The sequence below is a fragment of the Cynocephalus volans genome, chromosome 6, assembly GCF_027409185.1.
Source record: "Cynocephalus volans isolate mCynVol1 chromosome 6, mCynVol1.pri, whole genome shotgun sequence".
In the NCBI taxonomy this organism is placed as follows: domain Eukaryota; kingdom Metazoa; phylum Chordata; class Mammalia; order Dermoptera; family Cynocephalidae; genus Cynocephalus; species Cynocephalus volans.
The window spans coordinates 110,610,064-110,634,795 of record NC_084465.1 but is presented as its reverse complement, the minus strand read 5'-3'; the positions used below and the strand labels follow the sequence as shown (position 1 = coordinate 110,634,795).

General features: G+C 44.5%; 1 protein-coding gene across 1 annotated transcript in view; it reads right to left on the bottom strand.

Annotated features, from left to right (window-relative positions):
- XYLT1 (xylosyltransferase 1) overlaps window positions 1-24,732 on the bottom strand; it is a 318,277-nt gene that overhangs the window by 15,119 nt on the left and 278,426 nt on the right. The window contains exons 7-10 of the mRNA XM_063099789.1: window positions 19,576-19,792; window positions 16,350-16,526; window positions 11,815-12,077; window positions 3,949-4,144 (exon numbers count right to left, since the gene is read on the bottom strand). Coding sequence (XP_062955859.1) covers window positions 3,949-4,144; window positions 11,815-12,077; window positions 16,350-16,526; window positions 19,576-19,792 — 853 coding nt within the window. The remainder of the gene's footprint in view (window positions 1-3,948; window positions 4,145-11,814; window positions 12,078-16,349; window positions 16,527-19,575; window positions 19,793-24,732) is intronic.

Below are 24,732 nucleotides of genomic sequence, written 5' to 3'. Positions count from 1 at the left end.
GGAGCATCATGTGGGTGCTCAGAAAGTTTCAGATTTTGGAGCATTTTGGATTTCAGATTTTGGGATTTGGGATGCTCAACCTGTACCTATATATCCATCTATCGTTTCACTATCTATCAATCATCTATCTATATATGTATGTATTTATTTCTCATCTACATATCATCTGTATATTTCTCATATGTCTATCATCTATCTATATATTATTTCTCATCTATCAATCATCCAACTATCTCCATTTTTCATCTATCATCTGTCCATATATTTATGCCTCATCTATCAGCTATCAATCATCCATAATCTATCTTCTATCTATCTACTGATCCACCTGTCATCTATGTTTTCCTATCATCTATCTATCTTTATCTATCATCTGTCTGTCTATCATCTACCTATCTCTATGTTTCTCATCTGCCTATCAATCATCTGTCTGCATGTCTACCTATCAGTCTGTCTGCCATCTATCTATATATCTATTATCTATCTATAATCTATATATCTGTCTGTCTATTGTCTATCTATCCATCCATCTACCTATCTATCACCTGTCTATCTTGAACTTGAACACATATTGAATGAGTAGGGGCTGGGCACACACAGTTCCCTATGCACCCAGGCCCTCCACACAGAGGTTTCCAATAGATACTAACAAAATGAATACACAAAAGTCACAAAATTATTTTGGGATCATACTTAAGCTAGGGATTTTTGACCAGTTAGGGGCCTGTGGGGACTTTCCAGAACACTGTCCTTGGATCCTCCAAAGAAATGGGGATGAACAGTTCTCTGAGATCAGAGTTCTAAAAGCAAGATAACTCAGGTGGAGAGTTATGGAGCAGCTGACAAAAAACCTGGGTCTGTTTGTAAACTGAGGAGTGTGAAGAGAAAGTCAGGGGCAGCCTCCAAGCATGACAGGAGGTAGGGTGGCTTCAGATGGAACCCTGTTGCTGTCACATCCTCTGTGATCCCCAACCTTTTCTCACTGGGCCTCACTGTGGAAGTCTACAACCATTCACTGCAAAATGATCAACTACCCAAATTTGAATACACATTCAAGTTCAAGCTTTACATACAGCTCCCTAGCTTCTAACCCACCAAAGGCTTCCCACTGCACTTACAATACAATCTGAACATCTTTGCAGGGTCTGAAAGACCTCTGTCTCCTCTGAGACCCCTCTCCTACCAGCTTTCTTCTCACTCACTATACTCTGGCCACACTGGCCTTGCTGCTCCTTGAGTTCTCCTAGCTCCTTCCTGGAGTCTCAAGCCCTTTGCACCTGCTCTTTTCTCAGCTCAGATGTTCCAGATCTCCCCATGGCTGGCTCTTTTTCAGGTTTCAGATCTAAACTCACCTCCTTAGAAAATCCTTCCCAAATGACTTATCCTATCCAAGATAGTTCCCATCAACCTCCCAAGTCCTCAGCAATCATCTGAGTGATATGACAGTTGTCATTCTCTGAACTATTTTTGTTTATTTATTTGCTCACTCATTGGCTGGCTGCCCCCAAGACTGCAATTCCATGACAGCAGGGGCCTGGTTTGTCTGGTTCATGCTGTCCTTCCTGAACCTGGCACATCATCGGCACTTGGTGATGGCCTGCAGAAAGAATGAGCATCTCTTCTCCAAGTCAATAGCATGCGATTCCCATGGATTGGAGAATCGATCTGAGCTGTCAAACAACACAGGCCATCTGCTGTGAGTTGGGTACTATGAGAGGCCTGAGATGGTGCTAACACTAAGGAGATTCTCAACAGCCCACAAAGTGGCCCTGTAGGTCTCCCCTTCATTTTTGTTCAGTTTTACACCTTTGCCATTAAAAATAATTAAGACTAGAAAAAAAATTCAAAATACAAGATTAGGACTCTGCATCGCATTCTGTTATTTCTGCCAGTGATCTTGGTGGTTCTCACACTGAGGGTACTAGACTTATAGTAAAAACTCTCACAAATCACTAGCCATGCAGTGGCCAACATCATTTGTTACTGCCAGAGGAGCCCAGTCACCCAACAGCAAGCCGACACACAGGGAGAGCCAAGACACCAGGCATCCATCTCTTTAATGGGACATTAATGTCTTCAACTGGCCGCTCAGTCCAACTGGGGCAGTCAAATTGCCCCTGACACCAGTAGTTTATGAAGTGGGCTCCCCCGGCAGCTCAAATCCAGCCAACCCATTAGGAACCTTAATTAAAAATGTTGGCTTAACAAGAAACTCTCACAGGTGCCTGTTTGACATGGGGACCCATTCAGTGGTGCACAGGTCAACCAGGGCAAGGCCACAGGGGGCTGGAGAAGAACTAGCAAGTAAAATATAAGCAGGTGAGACCGCCCCTCCCCTCACCATACTCCCAGCCCCTCAAGATCCTCTATATCCTAAAATCAGACTCTTTATCCCTAACCCAGCAGCCAAGCTCATTGAAATGAATCATCTCCTTAGCTACTTGTTGACACGGGGAAGGAAGAAATCAGATGCTGGAGTGATGTGTGGGCAACACTCACCAAGCTTGATCATGTTTCCCCTTCCTTCCAGTATCACCCCCCATGTACATTTACTCCTTCATTCAACAATCACATTCAGTATCCACAAATGACATGTACTCTTCTAGGTGCTGGGGATACAGACGTGAACAAGGGAGATATAGTTCCAGCTCTCTTGTGGGCAACCAATTAGTAATCAGATAAATCAACAAGATAATTTTAGATGGCAAATGCTAAGAAAAAGAACAAGAAAATAGGAATGTTTCATGTAGCTACTGTGGCATAAGTGAGTGGCCAGGGAAGTCTTCTCTGAAGGTGCACCATTTGGATTTAGGTCAGAAAGAAAAAAAAAAAAAAGCCAGCTATGTGACAACCTAGGGAAAGCACTGTAGGTAGGGGGATCAACTCAAGGCAGGAACAAGCGTGGCATGTTTGACACAGACACAAGAAGTGTAAGTGGGGAGGAGAGCAGCTCGGGACAGAGGCCAGATCATGTAGGGCTATATGGGTCTGGAGGCAGGGCTGATGTGACAGGGTGGTACTGGGTAAATCCATCTCTCCTGCCAGAAAAATAACTAAAAGCTGATCCTGTATTGGGGAGGGGTAGACTGCATGCTATGGATCCATGCATCCAGGTATCAGTCCATCTGTCCATCCATTGACCCACCCATCCTTCAACCCATCCATCCATCTATCCATCCATCCATCCATCCATCCATCCATCCATCCATCCATCCATCCATCCATTTGTCCACTCATTCATCCATCTATCCTTCCATCCATATGTCTGTCTATCCATCCATCTATCTGTCCATCTACCCATTCATTTGTCCATTCATTTGTCTGTCTATCCATTTGTCCGTACATCTGTCCATCTATCCATCCATCCACCCATCCATCCACTCACCACTCATGTATTTAATGATTGATCTGGTGCTTACTTTACACTAACCTATAGGATCTGGGGAGACAAAAACAATTAAGTGTGGGATTTGTGGTCAAAGAGACCTAGGTTCAATTTTGAGCACTTCCATTTCCTGCCTATGATCCAGAAAATCATTGGGTCTCCATAAGCCTCAATCTCCAATCTGTAAACTGGGATTAATGTCACTACTTTATTAGGAAACTGGATTGTTATCAGTCTTCTACTAATGCCTTTTTAGGAGGAGTTACTGGCTAGGATAAAAAATTAAGAGGAGCAGAAATTCTACTCTAAAAATCAGACAAGGTTCCAGGTTGGTTTGGTCTGCTGATGTTGGCCAGCCCCTGTCCCTCTCCTCCTTCCCTATTTAAGACACTGGTTTCAGTGTTTGGGCCTGAAGAACATTCTCCAGGCCCAGGGTGAGCTCATCTTTAGGGCTCTCTAAGTCCCCTTCTCCTTTATCTCCAACTACAAGTGTCAAATTGTGGAACAGATCCAGCAAGGGAGCCACAAAACATGATGAAATTTGACAGCATCTGGTCACTCACCTCAGAAAACTGAAGCCTCCCAAAGTCGCTGGGTGGGCTTGCGATCTTGAAGACTTTCTTTGGCATCACCCATGTCTCCAGGGTCTCGAGTTTGCTCATGGCCAGATTGGTAGCATGGTGCTTGATAAGAAAGCCCTGGAAGCGGTCAGCAAGGAAGTAGAGGTGGACTGAGGCTGGGTGGCCCATTGGGTAGTACCTGAAAGCACAGGAGCTCATGGGTTAGGGCCTGAAGTGTGTAAGGTCAGTGGGGCTCCCTACCCACTATGCTAGTCCTGTTCCTAAAATAGTCCCCATTTTATACAATGCTCACTGTATTCCTTTGCATCATTTTGAAAGCTGCTCTCTACGTATCTATGATCTCAATAACTATAAATAGCATTTTTGCTCATTATAAATGTAAAACATGCTGACTGTAGGAAAGTACAAAAAAGAAAATAAAATGACTACTTTCAACGCCTCTTCCCATAAATAATGTCAATTCACAGATAATTGTTGTGTCCTCTGGTGCTAGGTATGGAGGAGCCACAATGGTGTGGGAACACTTTCATGTTGACGTTATTTCCCTTCAGCCTTATTTTCTGTGTGTGTATTTGCATAAATATTACATACTTGGGATTATAATACATACACTGGCTATATTCTGCTTTAGCCTCATATTATTTCCCGAGCATTATCATATATCTGAAAAGTCTCTGAAAACATGAACAGTATTTTAAAGCATGTAGTATCATTCTTTACAGAGCAAGTTCTGGTTTCTAAGTTTTTGCGATTCTAAACAGTGCTGCATTGAACATCCTTGAGGAAAAATTTTTTTGGAACACCTCCCTCTCTCTTTTCTAATCTCCAAGGGGTTGCCTAACTTTATCAGAAGGTCTGATTTATGTTCTCCCTGTCTTTCTCACCACCAACATGGGGTATCATCTTGAAAAATCATTGACAATCCCAATACACATGCACATACATACATAGGTAGCTTATTGTCTTAAAATGCTTGTCTTTGATCTACAAAGGCTTGCTGGCTGAAAGGGTCAGAGAAACTAAGCAGAGATGCCCAAAGAAGGGGCGGGAGCAGATTGCAAAGGAGGAGGAGCATGGAGAGGTCAGCTCGTTGTTCTTCCTACTTGTAAAATAACAAGCTGTCACTTTTGCAATGTGTAAATTGCACACCACTATGAGGGTGCCTGTGGCTCCTTAATAACCAGAATTCCACAAATCGCTGTCTCCGCTTAGCTAAATGCTGCCTTCCCTCTGGTCCCATCTGCAGTTTTAAGTCTTCATGTCCAATTGTAATGGTTAGGGAAGCTGCCTTCCTGTGTTTATGCTTCTCCTGAAATCACTGCCTTGGATGCCTCGGGGGGCTCTGATGAAAAAGCCTGCCCCATCTTCAGATGTTCACTGGGCATTCATGGCTCATGCAAACCTGCTTTTAAATCAAATTAAATTAAATTAAATTAAATTATTTTTTATAGAAACATAATTGATTACATATCTGTAGGGTTCTGCAGTGATATCAATACCTGTGTGCAGTATGTGATGTTCAAATGAGGATAATTAGTACATGCAACACTACACAACGTAATCCTATTTTGTGGCCCTTTAACAATTTCTTGCTAACCTCTTTCTCCTTCCCACTTTCCCACCTCTGGTAACCTTGGATCTGTTCTCGCCTTTTGAAAGTTCAATGTATTATTGTGATAGCTGTATCTTTGGTTTTTTTTTGTTTATTGATTTTTTTTTAGTTCCCACTTATGAGTGAGGACATTTGGTATTTCTCTTTCTGTGCCTGGCTTATTTCACTTAACATAATTTTCTTTAAGTTCATCCATGTTGCGGTGAATGGCAGAATTTCACTCTTTTTATGGCAGAGAAGTATTCCATTAAGTATATATACTACATTTTCCTTATCCAGTCATCCATCAATGGACGTTTACATGGGTTCTAACTCTTAGCTATTGTAAATTGAGCTGCAGTAAACAAATCAAAGCCACATTGAGATATCCTCTTACCGCTGTTAGACTGGGTATTATCAAAAATTCAGAGAATACACATGAAAAAATATTCAACATCAGTCAGCATTTGGGAAATGCAAATCAAAACCACTTTGAGATAACATCTTATGCCCGTTGGGATGGATAATATCCAAAAGACTCTGAACGATAAATGCTGGTGAGGTTGCAGAGAAAAAGGAGCCCTCATACACTGTTGGTGGGACTGCAAAATGGTGCAGCCTTCATGGAAAATGGTATGGAGGTTCCTCAAACAATTTCAGATAGATCTACCGTATGACCCAGCTATTCCACTGCTGGGAATATACCAAAAGGAATGGAAATCATCATGTCAAAGGGATACCTTTACCCCAATGTTTATTGCAGCACTCTTTACAATAGCCATGAGTTGGAAACAGCCCAAATGTCCATCATTAGATGAGTGGATAAGGAAACTGTGATATATCTACACAATGGAATACTACTCTGCTATAAAAAAGAATGAAATACTACTATTTGCAAAAAAATTATATTAAGTGAAATAAATTAGGCACAGAAAGAGAAATACCACATGTTCTCACATTTTTGTGGGAGCTAAAAATAAATAAATAAATATACAAACAAATGGTGGGGTCGGGGGAAGAAGACACAACAATCACAACAATTCCTTGAATTTGTTAAGCCAAGTGAACAGATATGGTGTTGATGGAGGGGGGAGGGGGGAAAGAGGAATTGGTAAAGGGACATGAAAATCAACTACACTGTATATTGGTAAATTAAAATTTAAAAAATGTCAGAGTATAACAAACTCTGGCAAGGATATGGAGAAAGGAGAACCCTCCTACACTGTTGGTGGGACTGTAAATTGGTGCAGCCATTGTGGAGGTTACTCAAACAACTACAGATAGAACTGCCATACAATCCAGCAATCCTACTGCTGGATATACACCCAAAGGTATGGAAATCAACCTGCTGAAGGGACACCTGCAAACCTGCTTTGGATCTGGACTTTGGGAGTGGAAAGCCCTGGGCTGTGTTGCTATTACACCATGGCAGCAAAGTCTAGGCAGGGCTGTCTGACCAAACCCGAACTTTCTGCGATGATGTAAATGTTTTACATGTGTGCTGTCCAATACAACAGCCACTAGCCACAGGTGACTATTGAGCTCTTGAAATGTGGCTAGTGTGACTGAGATACTGAATTGTACATTTTATTTAATTTGAGTTAATATAAACTTAAATAGCCACATGCAGCTAGTGGCTCCTTTACTGGACAGCAAAGATATAGTCATGAAAGAGTCTGTGGTTGCCTGTGTTAATGTCCCCAAGTTTTCATGTCTCTTGTATCCATGTTCCCTTCCATGTGACTTTGCAGGATTCCTTGCACCAGTGATGGAGAATCTATTTCCTGCCTCGTGGGTCTTCTTTGGTCAACAGAAAGTGGTGGAAGTGGTGCCATGCCAGTTCTGAGCCGGGGCCTCAAGAAGCATTGTCCCTTTCCACCTGCCTCTCTTGCCCATTTGTCACCACCAGGAAAGTATGGCTGGGCTATCCTGGTAGAGGATGAAACATCTGGAACAGAGCTGAATCACCCCAGTTGTCCCAGCTGAAGCCAACCTAGATCAGCCAACTACTTCCAGCCATGAGCAACAGAGCCACCCTCCTGACCTGCAGCTGGCTGCAGAGAGAGTGAGGCCAGCCCAGACCAGGAAAACTGCCCAGATGACCTGCAAACTTGAGTGTTGTGGAAATGCTTATAAAACATGGATTGGAGGTTAGAGTGTGACCTAATAACACCAAGGACAAGGGTTTGGATCCCTGTACCAGGCCCCCCAAAATAAAAATAAAAACTAAAATTAAACAAACAAACACTGATTTGGGGGTTGTTTGCTGCATAGCCTTATTGTGGCAACAGACAAGTAATTGTCAATGTCATTGTCAATATGTTTGTTCTGTAAGGTGGGGGGGCTGGGGAGGGTGGGAGAAAGCAGGAAAGCTTGTCACGGGAGTCAAAAGAGGAAAGTGTTTCCAGAAGGGAGTGGTCAATTGCATTGAGTACTAAGAGGGTGAAGGGAAGCAGTGAGGGCCAAGCACTCTAGAAATTGAGAAGTTAACTTTAATTTGCTTCCTCTCACCATCTATCAAGAAATCCTATTGTCGCCACCCAAATCCATCCTCTATTCTCCTTATGTACTGCCAGAATCCCTCTATTCTCCTTATGTACTGCCAGAATCCTGGTCCAAGCCACCATCATTCCTTACCTGGACCTTTGCAAGGGCTTCCTTCATTGTCCCGCCCTTCTACTTCTGTCCACTATAACCTATGACTGTAGCAGCGATATCCATCATCCCCCACTCAAATGCCACAAGTGGTTTGCTTAAGGCTTGCAATGAAATCCAAACTCCTTACCTGACCTACAAAGCCTTGCCTCTTTCTCTAGCCACATTTTGTCTCCCTCTGCCCCAATCTACCACCTTCTAGCCACAGGGACCTTATTTTGGGTTCTTGAACATGCTAAGCTCATTTCTGCCTCAGGGCCTTTGCACAGGATAGTCTCTCTGCATGAGAATGCTCTTTCTCCCCTTATGATTGCGTGGCTGGCTCTGTCTTACCATTTTGCTCAAATGTTACCACTTCAGAGAGATCATTGAGTGCTGAATCTTAAATCATTAGCTCATCACTGTCACATGACTTTACCTTCATTTTCTGGCAAAGCATTTACCCTTCTTGATCTTTTGTTCTGGTTTACTTGTGCTTAGGGGCCTGGCCTGTCTAGGTCATGGCTGAAAGTCCAGTGCCTACCAGAGCCTGACACGTGGTAGGTGCTTAGTCAATACTTATGGAATGAGTGAAAACTCTAAAAGGATTTTCTCTTGAACCCTGTTGATTCTATGGTACATCTAGGATACATGTAACCCAGGATTGAACACAAAGCCCTCTGATGCCTCATCTGGACTGTATTTGGTCCTTAAGCAATTAAAACTGTTACTTCTCTAAGAAGAGAGAATGCAACACAGTAATCTACAGGATGCCACAAATGCAGTCATTTGACCCAAGGATATTTGTCTTTCTTATTTAAATAAGGTGAGCATTGAAAAAATCAGGAGCTGTGGTCCACAACTCCAAGTCCGCATTCGCACAGAATGTGCTAGAGCTCAGCACCACAGGTGCTGCAGGTTGCCATGGTCAGCCCACCCTGCAGGGGCCACAGAGACTCACACAAGCTACTTGCTGGCCCTAGAGGGCACTTGAATTTGGAGACCATAATCAATTACTGACATCCTTATCTCTGGGTGGTGGATTACAAACAAACTTTATTTTCTTGTTCTCTCAATGTGCAATTTCCAAAATTCCTGCAATGCACATGTGTTACGTTATAATGAGAAAGAAATCAATAAATATAATTTTTATAAAAGGTTATACTATAGACTGGAAAGGCACAATTTGCATGAAATGCCTAGATAAAATGAGACTTTTTAAGTTTTCACTTTGCTGTTTCCCCAGATACCCCAGGGGTAGGAATTCATTCTTTTTTGCCTTTTGGGATAAGAGTCCTTTGTGCTGATTTATTTGCAGACTCCTATTCATAAATATATCAGCTTTGCCCAGAGCAAGGCACAATAGTTTCATTAAGATAAAAAACGAGGTAGGAGCTAGAGGATTCCAGGCCCAAGGCAATTCGATGGCTCACTTCATTCCAAAACAAGTACCAGGAGAAAATTCCAACAACCCTAAATAAATTGGGGGTGTCTTTTGGAATTTCCTATAAGATCATTTACCTTATACATTCTGGGAAGCTTGTGATTAAAACTATTCTTGAACATTAGCCTCCCAAGAGTAAGGCACTGTGCTGTGTACTGGGGACACCTACAGTGGTTCTGGGGCATGATGCTGCCCCACAGTATCAGAGTAGCAATGGGGGAAGACACTCGCCAGTGAGCTTGATTCAAGGCACCGCAGCTACGTGCAGTGGACATGCAGTGACAGAGGGAATGGTAGGCAAAGAAAAGCACAGTGAGAGAGTGACAGACCCAGTTACTGTCTTATGCAGCAGGTTCACGGTTGACCACTTTGGCTGCTCAATAATAACAGCAGGTAAGATATAAGCAACAACACAAACATTTATTCAGCATGCGATATGTAAGCCACTGTTAAAATGGAGAAAATAATACTACCTAACTCATAAGGCAGTTTTTGAAGATATGTCCCTTAAACTTCACAACACCTTATGATGTAAGGATCATTATTATTCTTTTCATTTTACAGATGAGGAAACTGAGGCTCAGAGAAGTTAATGACTTGCCCAAGGTCAACAGCTAGTAAGTAGAGTTGACTTCAAACTGCAGGTCTTGGGTTCCTAACTCACACTAGTCTTCCTTTAAGATAAACCAGAGCCTGCAGGAAAAGAGAAGCCTATGGACATGACGAGGTAATAAAAAATTGTTGTGGCCCTGCAGAAACCCAGCGGGCTACAAGGGGGCACCACATGGGAAACCTGCCCATGTTTTCTGAGCTTTGGGGAACAAGATAGTTCCTTTCTTCTACTCTTCCCTTCCTAAGAAGGCAGAAGAGCAAGGCAAAGAGAGACACACAGGAAGGCACAGTAAAAAAAAGACTGATGCTCGAAAAATTCGTTTTCGCTATATTGTTAAAAGGGGGAGGTGAGAGGAAGAGGAGAAGGGAGAAAAAGAAAGAGAAAGAGAGTGATTAGAAGCACTCTGGGAATGCATCCTAAGGAAATAATCAGAAAAGTGAACGGAAAGAAAGGCTTTCTGCAAAAAGATATTCATCAGGATGTTATTTACAAGAGCACACTACTGGCAATAGCAACAGTAAAGGGCTGGATTAAAGCAAATTCTGGAATTTCTACTCAATGGAATACTAGAGGTATTAAAAAGGGTTATTATCATTACAGAAGCTGCAGAGCAATGTGGGGAAATGGGGGCTAACAGTATAACGCCACGTGAAGAGAACAGGATAGCAAATTCCCGTTGCAATTATGTAAATATGCATATTGCAATGCATATTGCTAGAGAAGGAAAAAAAGTCACATGAAATGATAAGGTTGGCAGGCTTAGGGGAAAGGAGGGGAGGGGAGGGGATTTTGTTGAATTAGTTTCCTATCTCTCTTCTTTCCATATATTCTAGAACACACTTTCCTGAAGTGCCAATTGGCACCTGCTAGTGCTAGGTGAGATGATTCTATTTTAAGCAATAGTTCTGTCTTTTAAAGTGATTTTTTTTTGGTTATATGTTTAGGCGTAATAATGACATGGTATGTTTTAAAAAGGGATCCTTATTTTTCAGAGCTATATATTAAAATATTTAAGGCTGAAATGAAATGTCTGGGATTTGCTTCGAACCCATCTGGGCAAAAGTAAAGATGAAAGATCAGCCAGGGGTTGGTAACTGCTAGGGCGGGGTGACGGGAACATAGCATTATACCATCCTCTCTATTTTGTATGTATTTCGCATTTTCCATCATGCAAAGTAAAAAAAAAAAAAAAGTTTTGTACTTTCATGGTTCCCTTCCTTTGAAGGCAAACACTACCATATAATATCAGGACATAACACTTGCTTCTAGAATGCATAGGTGTAGCATCAGGAATGAGTCAGCCGAAAGCAAATCATTAGGTCAATGTTAGATCTGGTGTTCTGAGGACAGAAAAAGTAAAGCCAGGAGTGAGGCTTAGACTGGAAACGCCATGCACACTGGCTGATTGCCTAGATGATTTCTGGGCAGAGGCACAGGGAGAAGGAAGGCATGGAGCTGCAGCCCCTAAAGAGAAGGACGCTCCCGCTCTGCACCCCTGACTTCCAGCCGCATCCCAGCTCCCGTCGGTCCCAGGTCCCGCCGGCTACCCTCCCTCCGTGGCCTCACCGGCAGCTGTTGTCCTCGGCTGCGTGCAGAGATTTCTGGGCCCGGCGCAGGCCCAGGCGGGCGAAGGAGTGGTACAGGGTGAGTGTCACATCGCTCAGGCTGTGGATGCCATCGGGCTCGTCATACACATTCTCCCAGTAGGAGCGGAGGCCAGGGGTGCCTGCAGGGTAGTTCCCGTACAGGTAATAGTCCAGCTGCCCGATGATTTCCTGATTCACCACGGCTTCGAACTTGCGGGCAAAGAAGGTGGGCCGGGCTGTCTGCTGTGCTCATGGGATAAAAAAAGCAGCATCAGCAAGTGGGGGTTGGGGGGGTGGACCCTAACAGCATATTATCCTGTAGTTAGGAGCAGGGCTCTGCAGCCAGCCTGTCTGGATCCAAATTCCAGCTCTGACCCTTACTGACCTGTGTGTTCTCAGTTTCCTCATCTGTAAAGTGGGTTCTAATGAGGGTGTGAGGACAATTGAATGAGTTAATATCTGTAAAGCATTTAAAGCAATGATGGGCACTTAGTAAACATCATTTAATGTCTGTGAAATCAAATAAATCCTAGATGTTTCTAGCTGGGATGGATGTCAGAAATTGTTTAGCTGGAGGTCACAGACTAGTAATCTAGGGCAAATACAGCCTGCAGGTGTATTTTAGTTGGCTAGTAGAATGTTTTGAAATTGAATTAGCTGGCAACATTTAAAAAGTGAAAGTGTTTCATGGAAACAATTCCTGATTTACATTTAAACAGCAATAGATCTGGCACCCCCAGGCCCACGTTCCTACATGGTAACAACTGGTTAAGGCTGAACAGCAGCTGTCCCGTTAGACCTGGCATGGACTTCTCAGCTCACCACAGTCCCCACCACTCTGAATCGCCTCCCTGGCATTGCAGCCACGTGGCAGACTCACGAGGGAGGACACCCTATTTTTACTCATCAGAATCTCTGAAAGCAGGGCTTAGGAATCTGCATTTTTAATGGCTTTCCAGATGATTCATTTACTCGTTAAGGTTTGAGAAGCATGCAGGTCACCAGAGCTTGCTGCATGTCAGAATCATCTGGACAGCTTTCAAAAATTCAGATTCTGAGTCCTTTCTGAAACCTACTGACTCAACATCTCTGGGGGTGAGGCTCAGGAATGTAACAACAACAACAAAAACTTCCCAGATGATTATGATGTAATGTTTGAGGATCAGTGAGACAAACCAAGCTCTCAAGGAAACAGGCCCAGAGAGGTAAAGGGATTTATCCAAGGACACACAGCTAGACAGTGGCAGAGCCAGGATTCAGATTCAGAGTAGAGGGTTAAAGAAAGAAAACACTGAACACTTGTTATGTACCAAGTTTTTTATGCTACGGTATTGGGCAGAGATTGACAAAAATTTTCAGCACAGGGCCAGATAGTAAATATTTATAGCTTTGAACTACTCAACTGCATCTGTAGCATGAAAGCAGCCACAGACAAAACAGTAAGTGAACGGGTATGGCCGAGCACCAATACATCTTCAATTACAACAGCAGGCAGTGAGTGGACTTGGACCAGGGGCTGCCATTTGCTGACCCTGGTCCAGGGCTGTGGAAACAAATAAAACACAGCCCCATCCCTTGAGGAGCTTATTATGGTCTAGTGTTATTATTGACCTAAATTTGGGTCTAGCACTGTTTTTGCTGCAGTGGATTAATAGCAACAATAGCTACTGAGCATGTACGATTTATGTCATTACCTCTAATTCTCCCAATAACTCAGCAAGGCAGGTATTATTAGTCCCATTTTACAGATGAGAAAACTGGGTTCAGAGGGGGGAAGTGATATAGATTTGAACCCAGATCTGCTCTTTCTACTGCACTGCTCTAGGAGCTAACTGAGCAAACTGGATGCCCCTGATAATAAACGCCCTTGGTATTACTCTAAACATCCCATCACCTCTCTGCTTCATGGGCCCTTGAGAACCCCTGTCTGTGATGGAGGGGTCAGCTTGGTTCCTTTAGTAGGAATGAAAAGAGTCAGACCGACTGTGTTCAAATCCTCACTCTGCTACTTCCTAACTGTCTTTGGGCAAGTTACCTGATCTCTCTCTGGGCCTCAGCTTCCTCATCCTTAAAATGGGTATAATAATACAGGTTATTAGCATAGTGTTTGGCATACATTGTTAGCTGCTATTATTATCACTACCCCTTAAATTAGCAACCAGGTGCCCATCTACCTAGGGGCACCTATAAGTCTTCATTTTCTGGGGGAAGGAAACCGGCCTCAGTGCCAGAACAGCCTCCTTTCTTTGCCTGCAGTTCTCTGACCATGGCCGGATCTTTTAAAAGGGCATGTTTCTATATTTATCATTCTCTTCCTTGGTGTTCTTTGAGCAAGAACTCCAAGTTCCTCACAAGTAGCAGTTTCTTGATTCTAGAGGTTGGGGATATTTTTGATCACTGTTTACTGTGAAGGCAAGAGCTGTGAGCACATGATGCGGTGTCTATGCTAATCAGTCTTTATCAGAGACCACAACATCCCCAGGATGCGGGGGCTGGCATACAAATGCTGCCACCCAGGAGCAGCCCAGGAGGAGCAGTGGTCCCAAGAACGGCCATGTGGAGGTGTGGGGCCACTTGCTTTCAATGATGAAGGTCCTCTGCAACGAGGGGTCCTCTACAAAGGTGGGATTTTCATTCTTTTGAATAGGTCAAACTTTCCCCTGAAACCCTCTTTTTGCTCAGCAGATCTTTCTTGCATGGACAGTGGAGAGCTAAAATGTCACCCAAGTTCATGCCTAAATTTACAAGGGTTTGGGGAGATCCCTGGGTAGCTCTCAATCTGCCACCAAAAACAGGCCTAAAAGTACAGTCATTGCAGCAACTGCTTAAGATGGCTAAAGACGCTAGGTGGGAACCTTGAGGAAATAAAAATGACAAGATGAAATCTGCTGTGTATTTTGTACCTGCATAGCCACAAAGCCAGGACGGCAGCAGGAGCAGGTGAAAAACCCCAGTCTGGAACTAGAAACACCAGAGTGGGACCCCCATCCCCACCTGCTCCAGGTCTACCACGACTTCACCAGCTGTGTGGCCACGGGCAAATCAGTTCATCCCTCTGTGCCTCAGTTTCCTCACCTGCACAACGAAGGTGACATCCACCTCAGTGAAGCCAATGCCCTCGGGGGCATGGCACACAATCTGGTACATAGCAGACCAAATATGACAGCATCCTAGTCTCCTGGGGACCTTGCTAACTGATTTCACTCTGACTCAGCAGGTCTGCAGTGGGCTGAGATTCTGAATTTCTAACAAGGTCCTTGGTGGTGGGGATGCTGCTGGTTTGCTGACCGCGCTCTGAGGGACCTGGCTAAGAGGTTAGAAGCTTTATGCAGGCAGTGCTGTGTCCTCTCCTAGACACCTCAGTTATGTGCCAGAGTGAGGGAGCAGGGGCAGCTTGGATGGGTTATCAGCCTGGCACAGTTGTCCCGGATGTCCCCGCCCTCCCTCTGTGTCAGCGGTTGGGGAAGAAGCACACCATCTCCAGGTGGTGGCTCTAGTGACCTCATAGTGATTTGTTTGACTATTCCGTGGCCTTCTGTTGGTGCTGTTTGCAGCTGGGGCCTGGATGTGGGGAGGGGGTTAGAGAGAAGAAACTCAGAGAGCCCCATTCCCTCCCAGCTGCTGTGCTGGCCTGGGGGGAGAACGGGAGAAGGTGCTCACACAGGCTGGAAGGAAGTTGCCATCTGGGATAGGACCTGGGGGCTGAGGTATCCTCAGGGCTCATGGGAAGCAGATGAGCATTTACCACCCTCCTGTCTCTGCTCTCCCCAGAACTGTAAATTGCTAGACTGTGCAGAGACAGCTGTGAAGGTAATAACATTTCTACCTCTTGTTATGTCTTCAAGTTCACAGAGTGCAGTGGTTTCCAAACCTGGCTGCTCATCAGAATTTCCCAAAGTGTAATACACTAAAAATACAACTTCCTGGATCTCACTGGAGATCAGCAGTTCTCTACTGCAGGGGACATTTGGCAATGGCTAAAGACATTTTTGGTTGTCACAAATGGGGGGAGCTACTGGTGTCTGGTGGGCACATGCTGCTAAACATCCTACAATGCACAGCACAGTCCCCACAACAAAGAATGATCCAGCCACAATGTCAGAGTGCTGAGGCTGAAAAACTCTGCCCTAGCTATACTCAAGTTTGTGCACAGAAATATGTTGCAGGGGATTCTGAATGATTGGCAGGATAGAGAAAACAATATGAGTACGGCCTTTGGCAACAGATACATTGGGCTATGTGACCGTAAGCTTTTTGACCTTTCTATACCTCAGTTTCTCTAACTCTAAAATGGAATAATAATAATGTGTATATTTTAAGGTTGTTGTAGGGTTAATGAGCCATACAGACAAAGAGTAAGTGCTCAGTAAACATTGGCTTTTGTTGATGTTGTTATTATCAACAGCTAGGGCTGGGCACTGCGGGATAAGAAGACCTGCGGGTCTGGCTGTGGATGCCTGCAGAGGTCTGCTGGAAAGGCGTGTTTTGGGGGGCTGGCAGGGCATGGGGTTTCACCTGGAAGCGATGGAAGTCCTGCGGCTTGAAGTCATTGGGGGAGCATCCGCACCAATCCACGATGTGCTTGTACTGGCACTTACAGCCCAGCTTGCGGTTCCAGTTGGTGATACGCAGGTTGTTGTCTACCATGGTGTCGCAGTGGGGGCTATTCTCCAGGACCGTGTGAAAGAAGGACTGTAGGGAGGAGAGGGCCCAGCCTGAGACCTCTCCCAGCCTCCCTCAAATGGGCCGGGATGGGAGGTCCTTCCTGGGGACCACCTGACTGCAGGGAGACTCATCTGGGATAGGACCAGTTCTCGCTGCATACAGATGCAGGTCAGCTGCCAGTGTGGTCCAGCTCAGGGTCCATCTGGATGATCTCTCCAGAGTGGCTTAATTCTCCTTAGAAGTCTACTGCTCTGTGTGTTTCTCTAAGTTGTCTTTTCCTGGCATATAGAATCTGATTTCCAGACATCTCTTATCACCCGGGTCACCTTCTGTGTGTGTACCAGAGAGGAAAAGTCCCTCAGGGTATGTCAACACATGGGGACAGGAGGAAAACACGGGGACAATTTCCCATAAGACCTTGGGTCAAAAGAGCTCTTGCTTTGCGAATAGCCAGATCTGAAACCAGAGAGATTCGAGTCTGGGATAATTTGATAACAAAGACTGATACTGTGGGATTTCATCCCTGAGGGAGGGAGGACAGATTCACGGATGTGTCAAGCCTGGGGCTGAAGACAGCCCAGTGCCCCCGTCTTAGCCACCTGCATAGTGTACAACATGGTAGGGAGGGGCTGTTTGCTGTCCATGGAACTGAACCACATGCCACTGCTTCTCCCTAATCCTAAAACTCTTGGCCAATGTCTCTGCTGTGGATTGATTGAATTGTGTCCTCCAAAGTTGGTATATTAGAAGCTTAATCCCCACTGTAACTGTTGAAGGTGGGAAATGCTATTATGGTAATTGAAAGGTGGGGCCTTGAAGAGGTGATTAGATTCTGATGACCATGCCCTAATGAATGGATTAATCATGGTGGTGGTCATGGGCATGGTTCTGAGGGCTTTAAAAGGAGAGCACATAAGGAGCTATCTCTCTCTCTGCTGTGCCATTTTCTGACATGTGAGACCCCTGTGTTGTTATCACCAAAGAAGACCCTCACCAGATGTGTTCCCTGGACTTTGGACTTCCCAGCCTCTAAAACTGTAAGCAATAAATTTTGTTTTCTTTATAAAATACCCAGTTCTGTGTATTTTGTTATAAGCAACAGAAATGGACTAATACAGTCTCCAAGGAGTCTGAGGAAGAGGCAATGTTGGGAGTAAAAAGAAAGATCAGAGAGGAGAGAGGCGGATGGAGTGGTTGAGAGATTGCCACAGAGAGAGAGAGAGAGAGACAGGGAAGAGTGATGTCCATTTCAACAATCCCAGATACCAGGAAAACACATTTTCCCCTACTCTCTGCTCCCTAAAGGAAGCTGTTGAGGGGTACATGTCTGCCTGCTACACATTTATGGGCACAGCCTTCAGATTTCTTTTAAACCTGTCCCGTGGAGGTGGTCTGGGAGAAAGGAAGATCCAGCAGAGACCCTGGAGTGCGTGTGTTTGTGCGTGTTGGGGCCGGGGAGGGCAGAGAGCACCCGTGGAGCTACGCAGTGGGCATCTGATGAAAACAACCAAACTTCCCAACAATCTCTTTTGAATGGGTGGGTGGGCAAAATGAGTCTCCACCCACCACTCCTCGCTGACCTTTCTGGGATGCTACATGACATGCAGGTGAACCTGGATTTTAAGCTTGAATTGCCTACAGTCCCACAGAGGCACATATTCTCCACCAAGCTGTGGGGAAAAGTACCCAATTACTGATTGCCCTGTGTCCTTTCATAATGAAACAGAAATTCCCTGCAAGATAATGGATGAGGAGGTTATCAGAATTGAGAGAAAAGGTGATTTTCCCTGAAATAGGATTAAAAGCTGATTACTTAACATGTGTGCAGAATAGTAAAACCCAGCCCTGTGATGACAAGCTCGTCGTCCCTCTGGAGTGACATGGGCAGCCAGCCCTCCCCGGAGCTTGGCACTGCCCCAGACACTGGTGAAAGACGTGGAAGTTATCCAATGAGATGCGCTGTCTTGTTTGGCTGCAGAAACACACGGCCCATGCAGACCAGAGCTGGGGGCCCAGCCAGGGAAGGAACAGTGGCCCATTCATGAGGACTGTCACAGGCTCCATAGAAATGGAACCGGCTCTGGAGTTTTCTGAAGTCAGACATGAGGATGAAAGTGAACTGGAGTTCAGGGAGATGAATCTAGAAGTCCTAAGCCCAGGTCTGACAAAAAGCCTGTTGGCATGTCAGTGGCGATACTTCAGAACCAGATCCCTACACATTCCTAGATGGGGTTGGGGCTGTTTTAGAAGAGTCTGCAATTTTACCCAACAGGGCTTCCCACCTTGATGTCTGAAAAATGGTGATAGCTCCCTGGAGCTTTTCAAACACTTCTAATGGGAAATGCCGAACCCTGAACATCTGGCCACCACAACTGTCAATTCAGGGAGCTAGTATAGACCCAGTGGAAGCCCTGGCTGGTTGTCTCTGGGATCACTTGGATTTTTGGGGTGTGACCAATCAACACTATTTTATATCAGGGAATGACAAAACAATATTCAAAATGACAAACACAATTCTTGGTGTAGAAAAGGTGCTTATTACATGATTGGTAACTGCAGAGGATCTGCCAAAAGTTGTTGTGGGTGCATCTTGAGAAGGTCAGCATATACAGCTGTGTAGGTTATACACCGCATAACCCCAGGGGGTGCCATCAACATTGTAGATATCGGAGGTGGGCTTTTTTGTTTTGCTTTTTAAAAATAGTTTCCTAGAAAATGTCAGTGGAGTGTCTTGTTCTAAAAAATCACCATAGTGTGATGATTTTACGACCAATGGGAGCCAACTGTCTTGAGGAAGGATTGCTTTTTCTATTTTGCACAAAGGCACTGTATGGATTGTTGGTGGCACTGTGTGACTGTCTACTCTACACAGCCTCTATACAGACTGGAGGGGGACCGGGGTCCTGCTATGACAACAAGGTCCCTGGTTACTGATGAAGTTCTCCACCTTTATCTGGATGTTTGGAGGACAATGTAGGTGCGCCAGCATCACTTTGCAAAAAATTCAGCATCTGCTCTGCTTCAAAGGCTAGAGCCAGCCCCTCCCTTTCTCGGGGAATTTTTCCTGTATACTTACCTCAGCAGGAAGCAGGGTGAAGGAGTAGAATTGTTTCATCTTGGTCACCAGATCGTCTGTAGAGAAGGTCACATATTCCACAAACTTCCGGTTCAGCAAGAACCAATCCGAACCGCCGTCCACGGCAATGCCCTCTGGGATCCGCCGATCTCCCAGGCGCCACATGTGGGCGTCACACTCCAGGAAGAGCCGGTCCAGGCCTTGTTTCCGGATAAATCTTGGAAACACAAAGTAGCCTTCAGTCCAAAGATGCCCTGACAGAGGAAACTCCACCCAGCATCCAAATACAATGACAGCAGTCATAGCATTTATTGAGCACTTACTAAGGGCCAGGTACTGAGTCAGGGCTCTGTGTGTAGTTTCCCACTTGATCCTTATACCCAACCCTGTGAAGCAGGTACTATCGTTACCCCCATTTTACATGAGTCCACTGAAGCTTAGCGAGCTTACAGAACTTACCCAGCATAGTTAGAGGCATCTACTTGCTCTCTAGAGAACTTTTGAAATAAACTTTTTACGCCATGGATGCCTTGGCTGTTTGATGAATGCAGCCTGGGGCCCCTTATCTTGGAATAGGGCTCTTAAATATGTACAACAAAATATACAGGGTTACAGAATATTAAAAACAAACAAACAAAAGAACACCAAAGTTCTGATACAGTAATACATATGCCTCTTGATTCACACATTATATAAAGGATTACAAAATATTTTTTAAAAGACCAGATGTATAATACATGTGTTTCTTTAATACGTTAAATAATAAGATATTATTGGCAGATCTACTAACTATTGTAATTTTGAAGAAGCTGTGGGCATAAATGGTATTTAGAGGTACCTACAATTGTAATGTGACATGAAAATACGTGATTTTTATCAGTGACAAAGTCAATTACTGATTTTTATCAGTGACAAAGTATTACTGCTAATACTACTGTGGTCTGTTACTTACATTTAGCCAGATTTTGGTTAGAATCTGATGAAAATAAAGATATCATTTCCTTCCCATCAAAGTTCCTGGACCCCCTGAATTCTCCTCATGAACTCCAGGTTAATAACTCCTACTCTAGTAAGTATAGACGTAATCATCTCATTCAGGATTTTGCAAGGCAGGCAGGGCAGAACTGGCATTTCCCATTTTGTAGATGTGGAAACCAAAGCCATTCAGGCCACAGAGCTGGTGTGTTGGGAGGGTGGACAGAGCTAGAGCAAGCATTCTAGCCCCAACTTTCAGTCCATTCACAGTTAGCATTCGTTGCACACCTACTGTGTGCCAGGCTAGCCACTGTTGGGGGTCAAGGAGCAGTAAGGATAATCCTTGCTCCTAAGGAGCTAGTCATCTAGTTGGGAGCATAGAGTCTAGAGGTCTCCCAACCCAGGTATCTTTCTGCTCCTCCAGCCTGCTGATCCTTACACATGTTCAGGAATCTGGATTTTTCAAGCCCTTACAAATAACTCTCTTGTATAAATGCTTCTCCACGCTGTCACCACAACTTCTCTGCTCCACGTGCCCACCATTATACATAGCCTTCTGGTCAAGTCTGCTCTACATACCTGGAATGCTCTCCCCGTTACTCCCACTCCACCTTCACCTAGTTAAGTCCAATGCATCCATCAGCTTGCAATTCAAAAGCTAGTCCCTCAGTCCTTATATACAATCTTACACCACTGTGATTTCTTTCACAATCATCATCATCATTGTCACCATCTTCCTCACCACCATTGTCATCCTCATAAACACCACCACCACCATCACCAGCATCGCCTTCATCAACACCATTATCATCATCACCATTATCACCATCATCGTCACCACCATCATCACCCTTACCACCACCACCACCGCCATCACCATCATTGCCTCTATAATCACCATTATCATCACTATCACAACCACCACCATCATTATCATCACCTTCATCACCACCACCACCATCATCACCATCATCTTCATCATCACCATTATCATCATCACTGTCACTATCACCATCACCATCACCACCATGGTGGTGAAAACATACTAAGCATTAACATTCCATGGACTTTATGTGGATTATCTATTTTAACCCTCATGAAAACCCCAGAGACAGTACTTTTGTTAGCCCATTTTTACGTGTGAACTCACAGCTTGCCATTATATATTTGTGTGATTCTTTGATTCATGTCTATCTCCTCCAGCAGACTGCAAGTTCCATAGGAACTGGGGATATTCTTGTTTTTGCTCATCACTATGTGCTTGGTACACAGTAAGTGCTTAATAAGTATCTGCCGAATGAATGGATGCATTCAATCCATCAACAAGCAAATGCATGCCCAGCACCTACCACACTTCCAGCCTTATAGGGGTACAGCGGAGGACAGGAGGACAGGAAACTGTATAAACCACTATGCCCTTCTGGGAACTCACAGTCTGAGGAGATATCATACAGGCACATATCACCATAACTTAAAAGAGTTTCAAGGAACTTCCAGAAAAATGAAGAACAGAGCAAGGTTGAAAAAGCCAGGATGCTGTGGGCTTGGTGGTCAGAGATGGCTTCCTGGAGGAGGCAGGGCCCGAGTTAGGCCGTGAAGGTTGTGTGGAGAAGAGGGAATGGACCTAGACACAGAGAATAGCCAAACCAAATGTGCCAAGCCTTTGGGGCGCAGGCCAGCTGGCCTTAGGCAGGAGATTGCTTTGGGCTGGTGACACAGTTTGTGGTGTCATATTTTTAAAATTGAGGTGAAATCCATACCACATAAAATTAACCCTTTTAAAGCATATAATTCAGGGACATTAGTTCATTCACAATATGCAACCATCTCCTCTATCTAGTTTCAAACATTTCATCACCCCCAAAGGAGACCTCATACCATTCTCCCTTCCCTTCAGCCCCTGGCAAGCACTAATCCATTTTCTGTCTCTACGGATTTGCCTATTCTAGCTATTTCGTATACTTGGGCTTATACAATATATGGTCTTTTGTGTCTGGCTTCTTTCACTTAGCATCATGTTTTCAACGTTCATCAACACTGTAGCATGTATTAGTGCTTCATTTCTTGTTTTTGTCTGCCCAGCATCCATTCCTGATTTTTCTGGGAACCACACTTTGATTTTATTTCGGACAGTCCCTCATTCTCAACTCTCAGTTCACCTGGGCTGGCACCTTGCCCCTAGCACCAGGGGTGGGAACATGACCCAGGCTGGGCCAGTCAGAGTATTCCATCTGCCTGGCTGCCATAACTGGTTCAGGGATGGGGCAGCAATTTAAGCTGAGTCTGAGACTAGGTCTTGGATTTTTGCTGGAACTACTAAGAAGGAGGGCTTTTCTATGGGATTTTTTGGCTGGGAGAATAAGCCCAGAGCTGTTGGCAGCCATCTTGTCACCATGAGGCTGTCTGATAATAGAGACAACAGAGAAAGAAGAGAGGAGAGGCAGAAAGATACAGTGTCAAACTCTTGATGAGTCTTTTTGAGATCCTAGATCTCACTGTGCCTGACCCATCCTTAGACTGGTTGGTTATGTGCTTTAGGCATTTTGAGATGGGATTTATCACTTGCAATTGAAAAAGTCCTGATTAATACATGCCTGAATGATTTCAACTCCATTGCTAGCTACCACGATGGGTGAGGATGATCTTAGGTTTCAGACAGAGCAGATAGCCAGGGCTGTGGCACATATATGCCACATCTTCCACTAAGCCACTGCTGTTCTGGAGCTCTTTGCACCTCCATGGCAGACCTGACCACTATCTTCAGGTTGGAGTTACCTGTCTCCTCCCAGGTAGACCCTGTTCTTACCTGAGCCAACCTCGGCTTTCTCCTTTACACCTCCCTTACAAGTCCTAGGGCAGTACAAGGCAGCTGCTCAACAAAATCTTCAGTGATGATGAGACTTCAGTGTATAGAAGCTGTAGATGGTCTGACCCTGCTGGTCATGCTAAATTCTGGGAAGAATCTCTCCTCCTGGGCCTCCCACAAATCCACTGCCTTAAACCTCATTAGTAAACTCCCATCCCCAGCACTTTCATCTGCATGAACAGATGACCTGCCTCTAGACACTGGCTACCCACTGAAGATAATGATGTAATACATTTCAGTCTTCACAAAATTGATGATGGCTTAATAAAATGGTGATGACAATGATGCTGGTGGTGAGCGAACCTAATTCTACTGAAATGTGCTTTTCATCTACAAGGCAGTGTTGGCTTTACCTGCCGTCAGCTGGGTGACTTCAAAAAGTGAGGAGTCCTCCCTGAATCTCAGTTTCCCCCTTTGTAAAATGACAAAATTGGGCTAGGTCTGGGTTGCAGTTAAATCCCTACAGGGGTCAGACAGATAACCAAAGTGTGTAGAGCAAGCTGAGTGTAAGACATCAGGGAGTAGTGAAATCAGCAGAGAAGTAGACAATGCATGTTCTGAAAGGCACTTAAATTCCTTTAAAAAACTGTATCTGCCTAAATAAAGTATATCTCTAGGCCAAATCCACCCCTGCAGGACACCAGTTGCAATAGCCCTGGGTTAGGCAAATACCAAGGTACTTTCCAGCTGTGACATTCTGTAAGTCACTCTGATATTCCTGGGAAGAGGGTGTAGGGCAGGTGCTACATTACATATGAATACCTGGAAGCCCATCCAGAGAAGGTTGACAGCTTTTTCGAGCACACACAGAGGACTCACACAAGGGCAGAACCAACCAGAAAACTAAGGTGTTCAATGTCCCTGGTTGTGTGCTTTCTAACACATCTTTCCCCTTGCAAAATCCAGGCTCATTAGCCAAGCCACATTTTTGCTGGGGAGGGACTTGGTGAAGGTTTGTAATTGTACTTACAATACTATCCCAATGAAATGCAACTTGGCTGTACCTGGGCTATTAAAAGAAGCCTCTGAATTTAGGAGGATAAAATTCTCTTTCAACTACGGCTGGTGCTTATACAATAATGTCCAGCCCATTCACTTATCCATGCTTAAAACTTTAAATTTTAAATAATTTATATGAAAACTAACATGGTAACCAGATACAGAGAGAGAGAGAGAGAGAGAGAGAGAGAGAGAGAGAGAGAGAGAGAGAGAGAGAGAGAAAGAAATACAGGTGATGGGACTAGCAAAATTTTTCTTTCCATGGACCAGCTTTTTAATTTCATGTTCCATTATATGGGATAATAGCATCGTCTTGC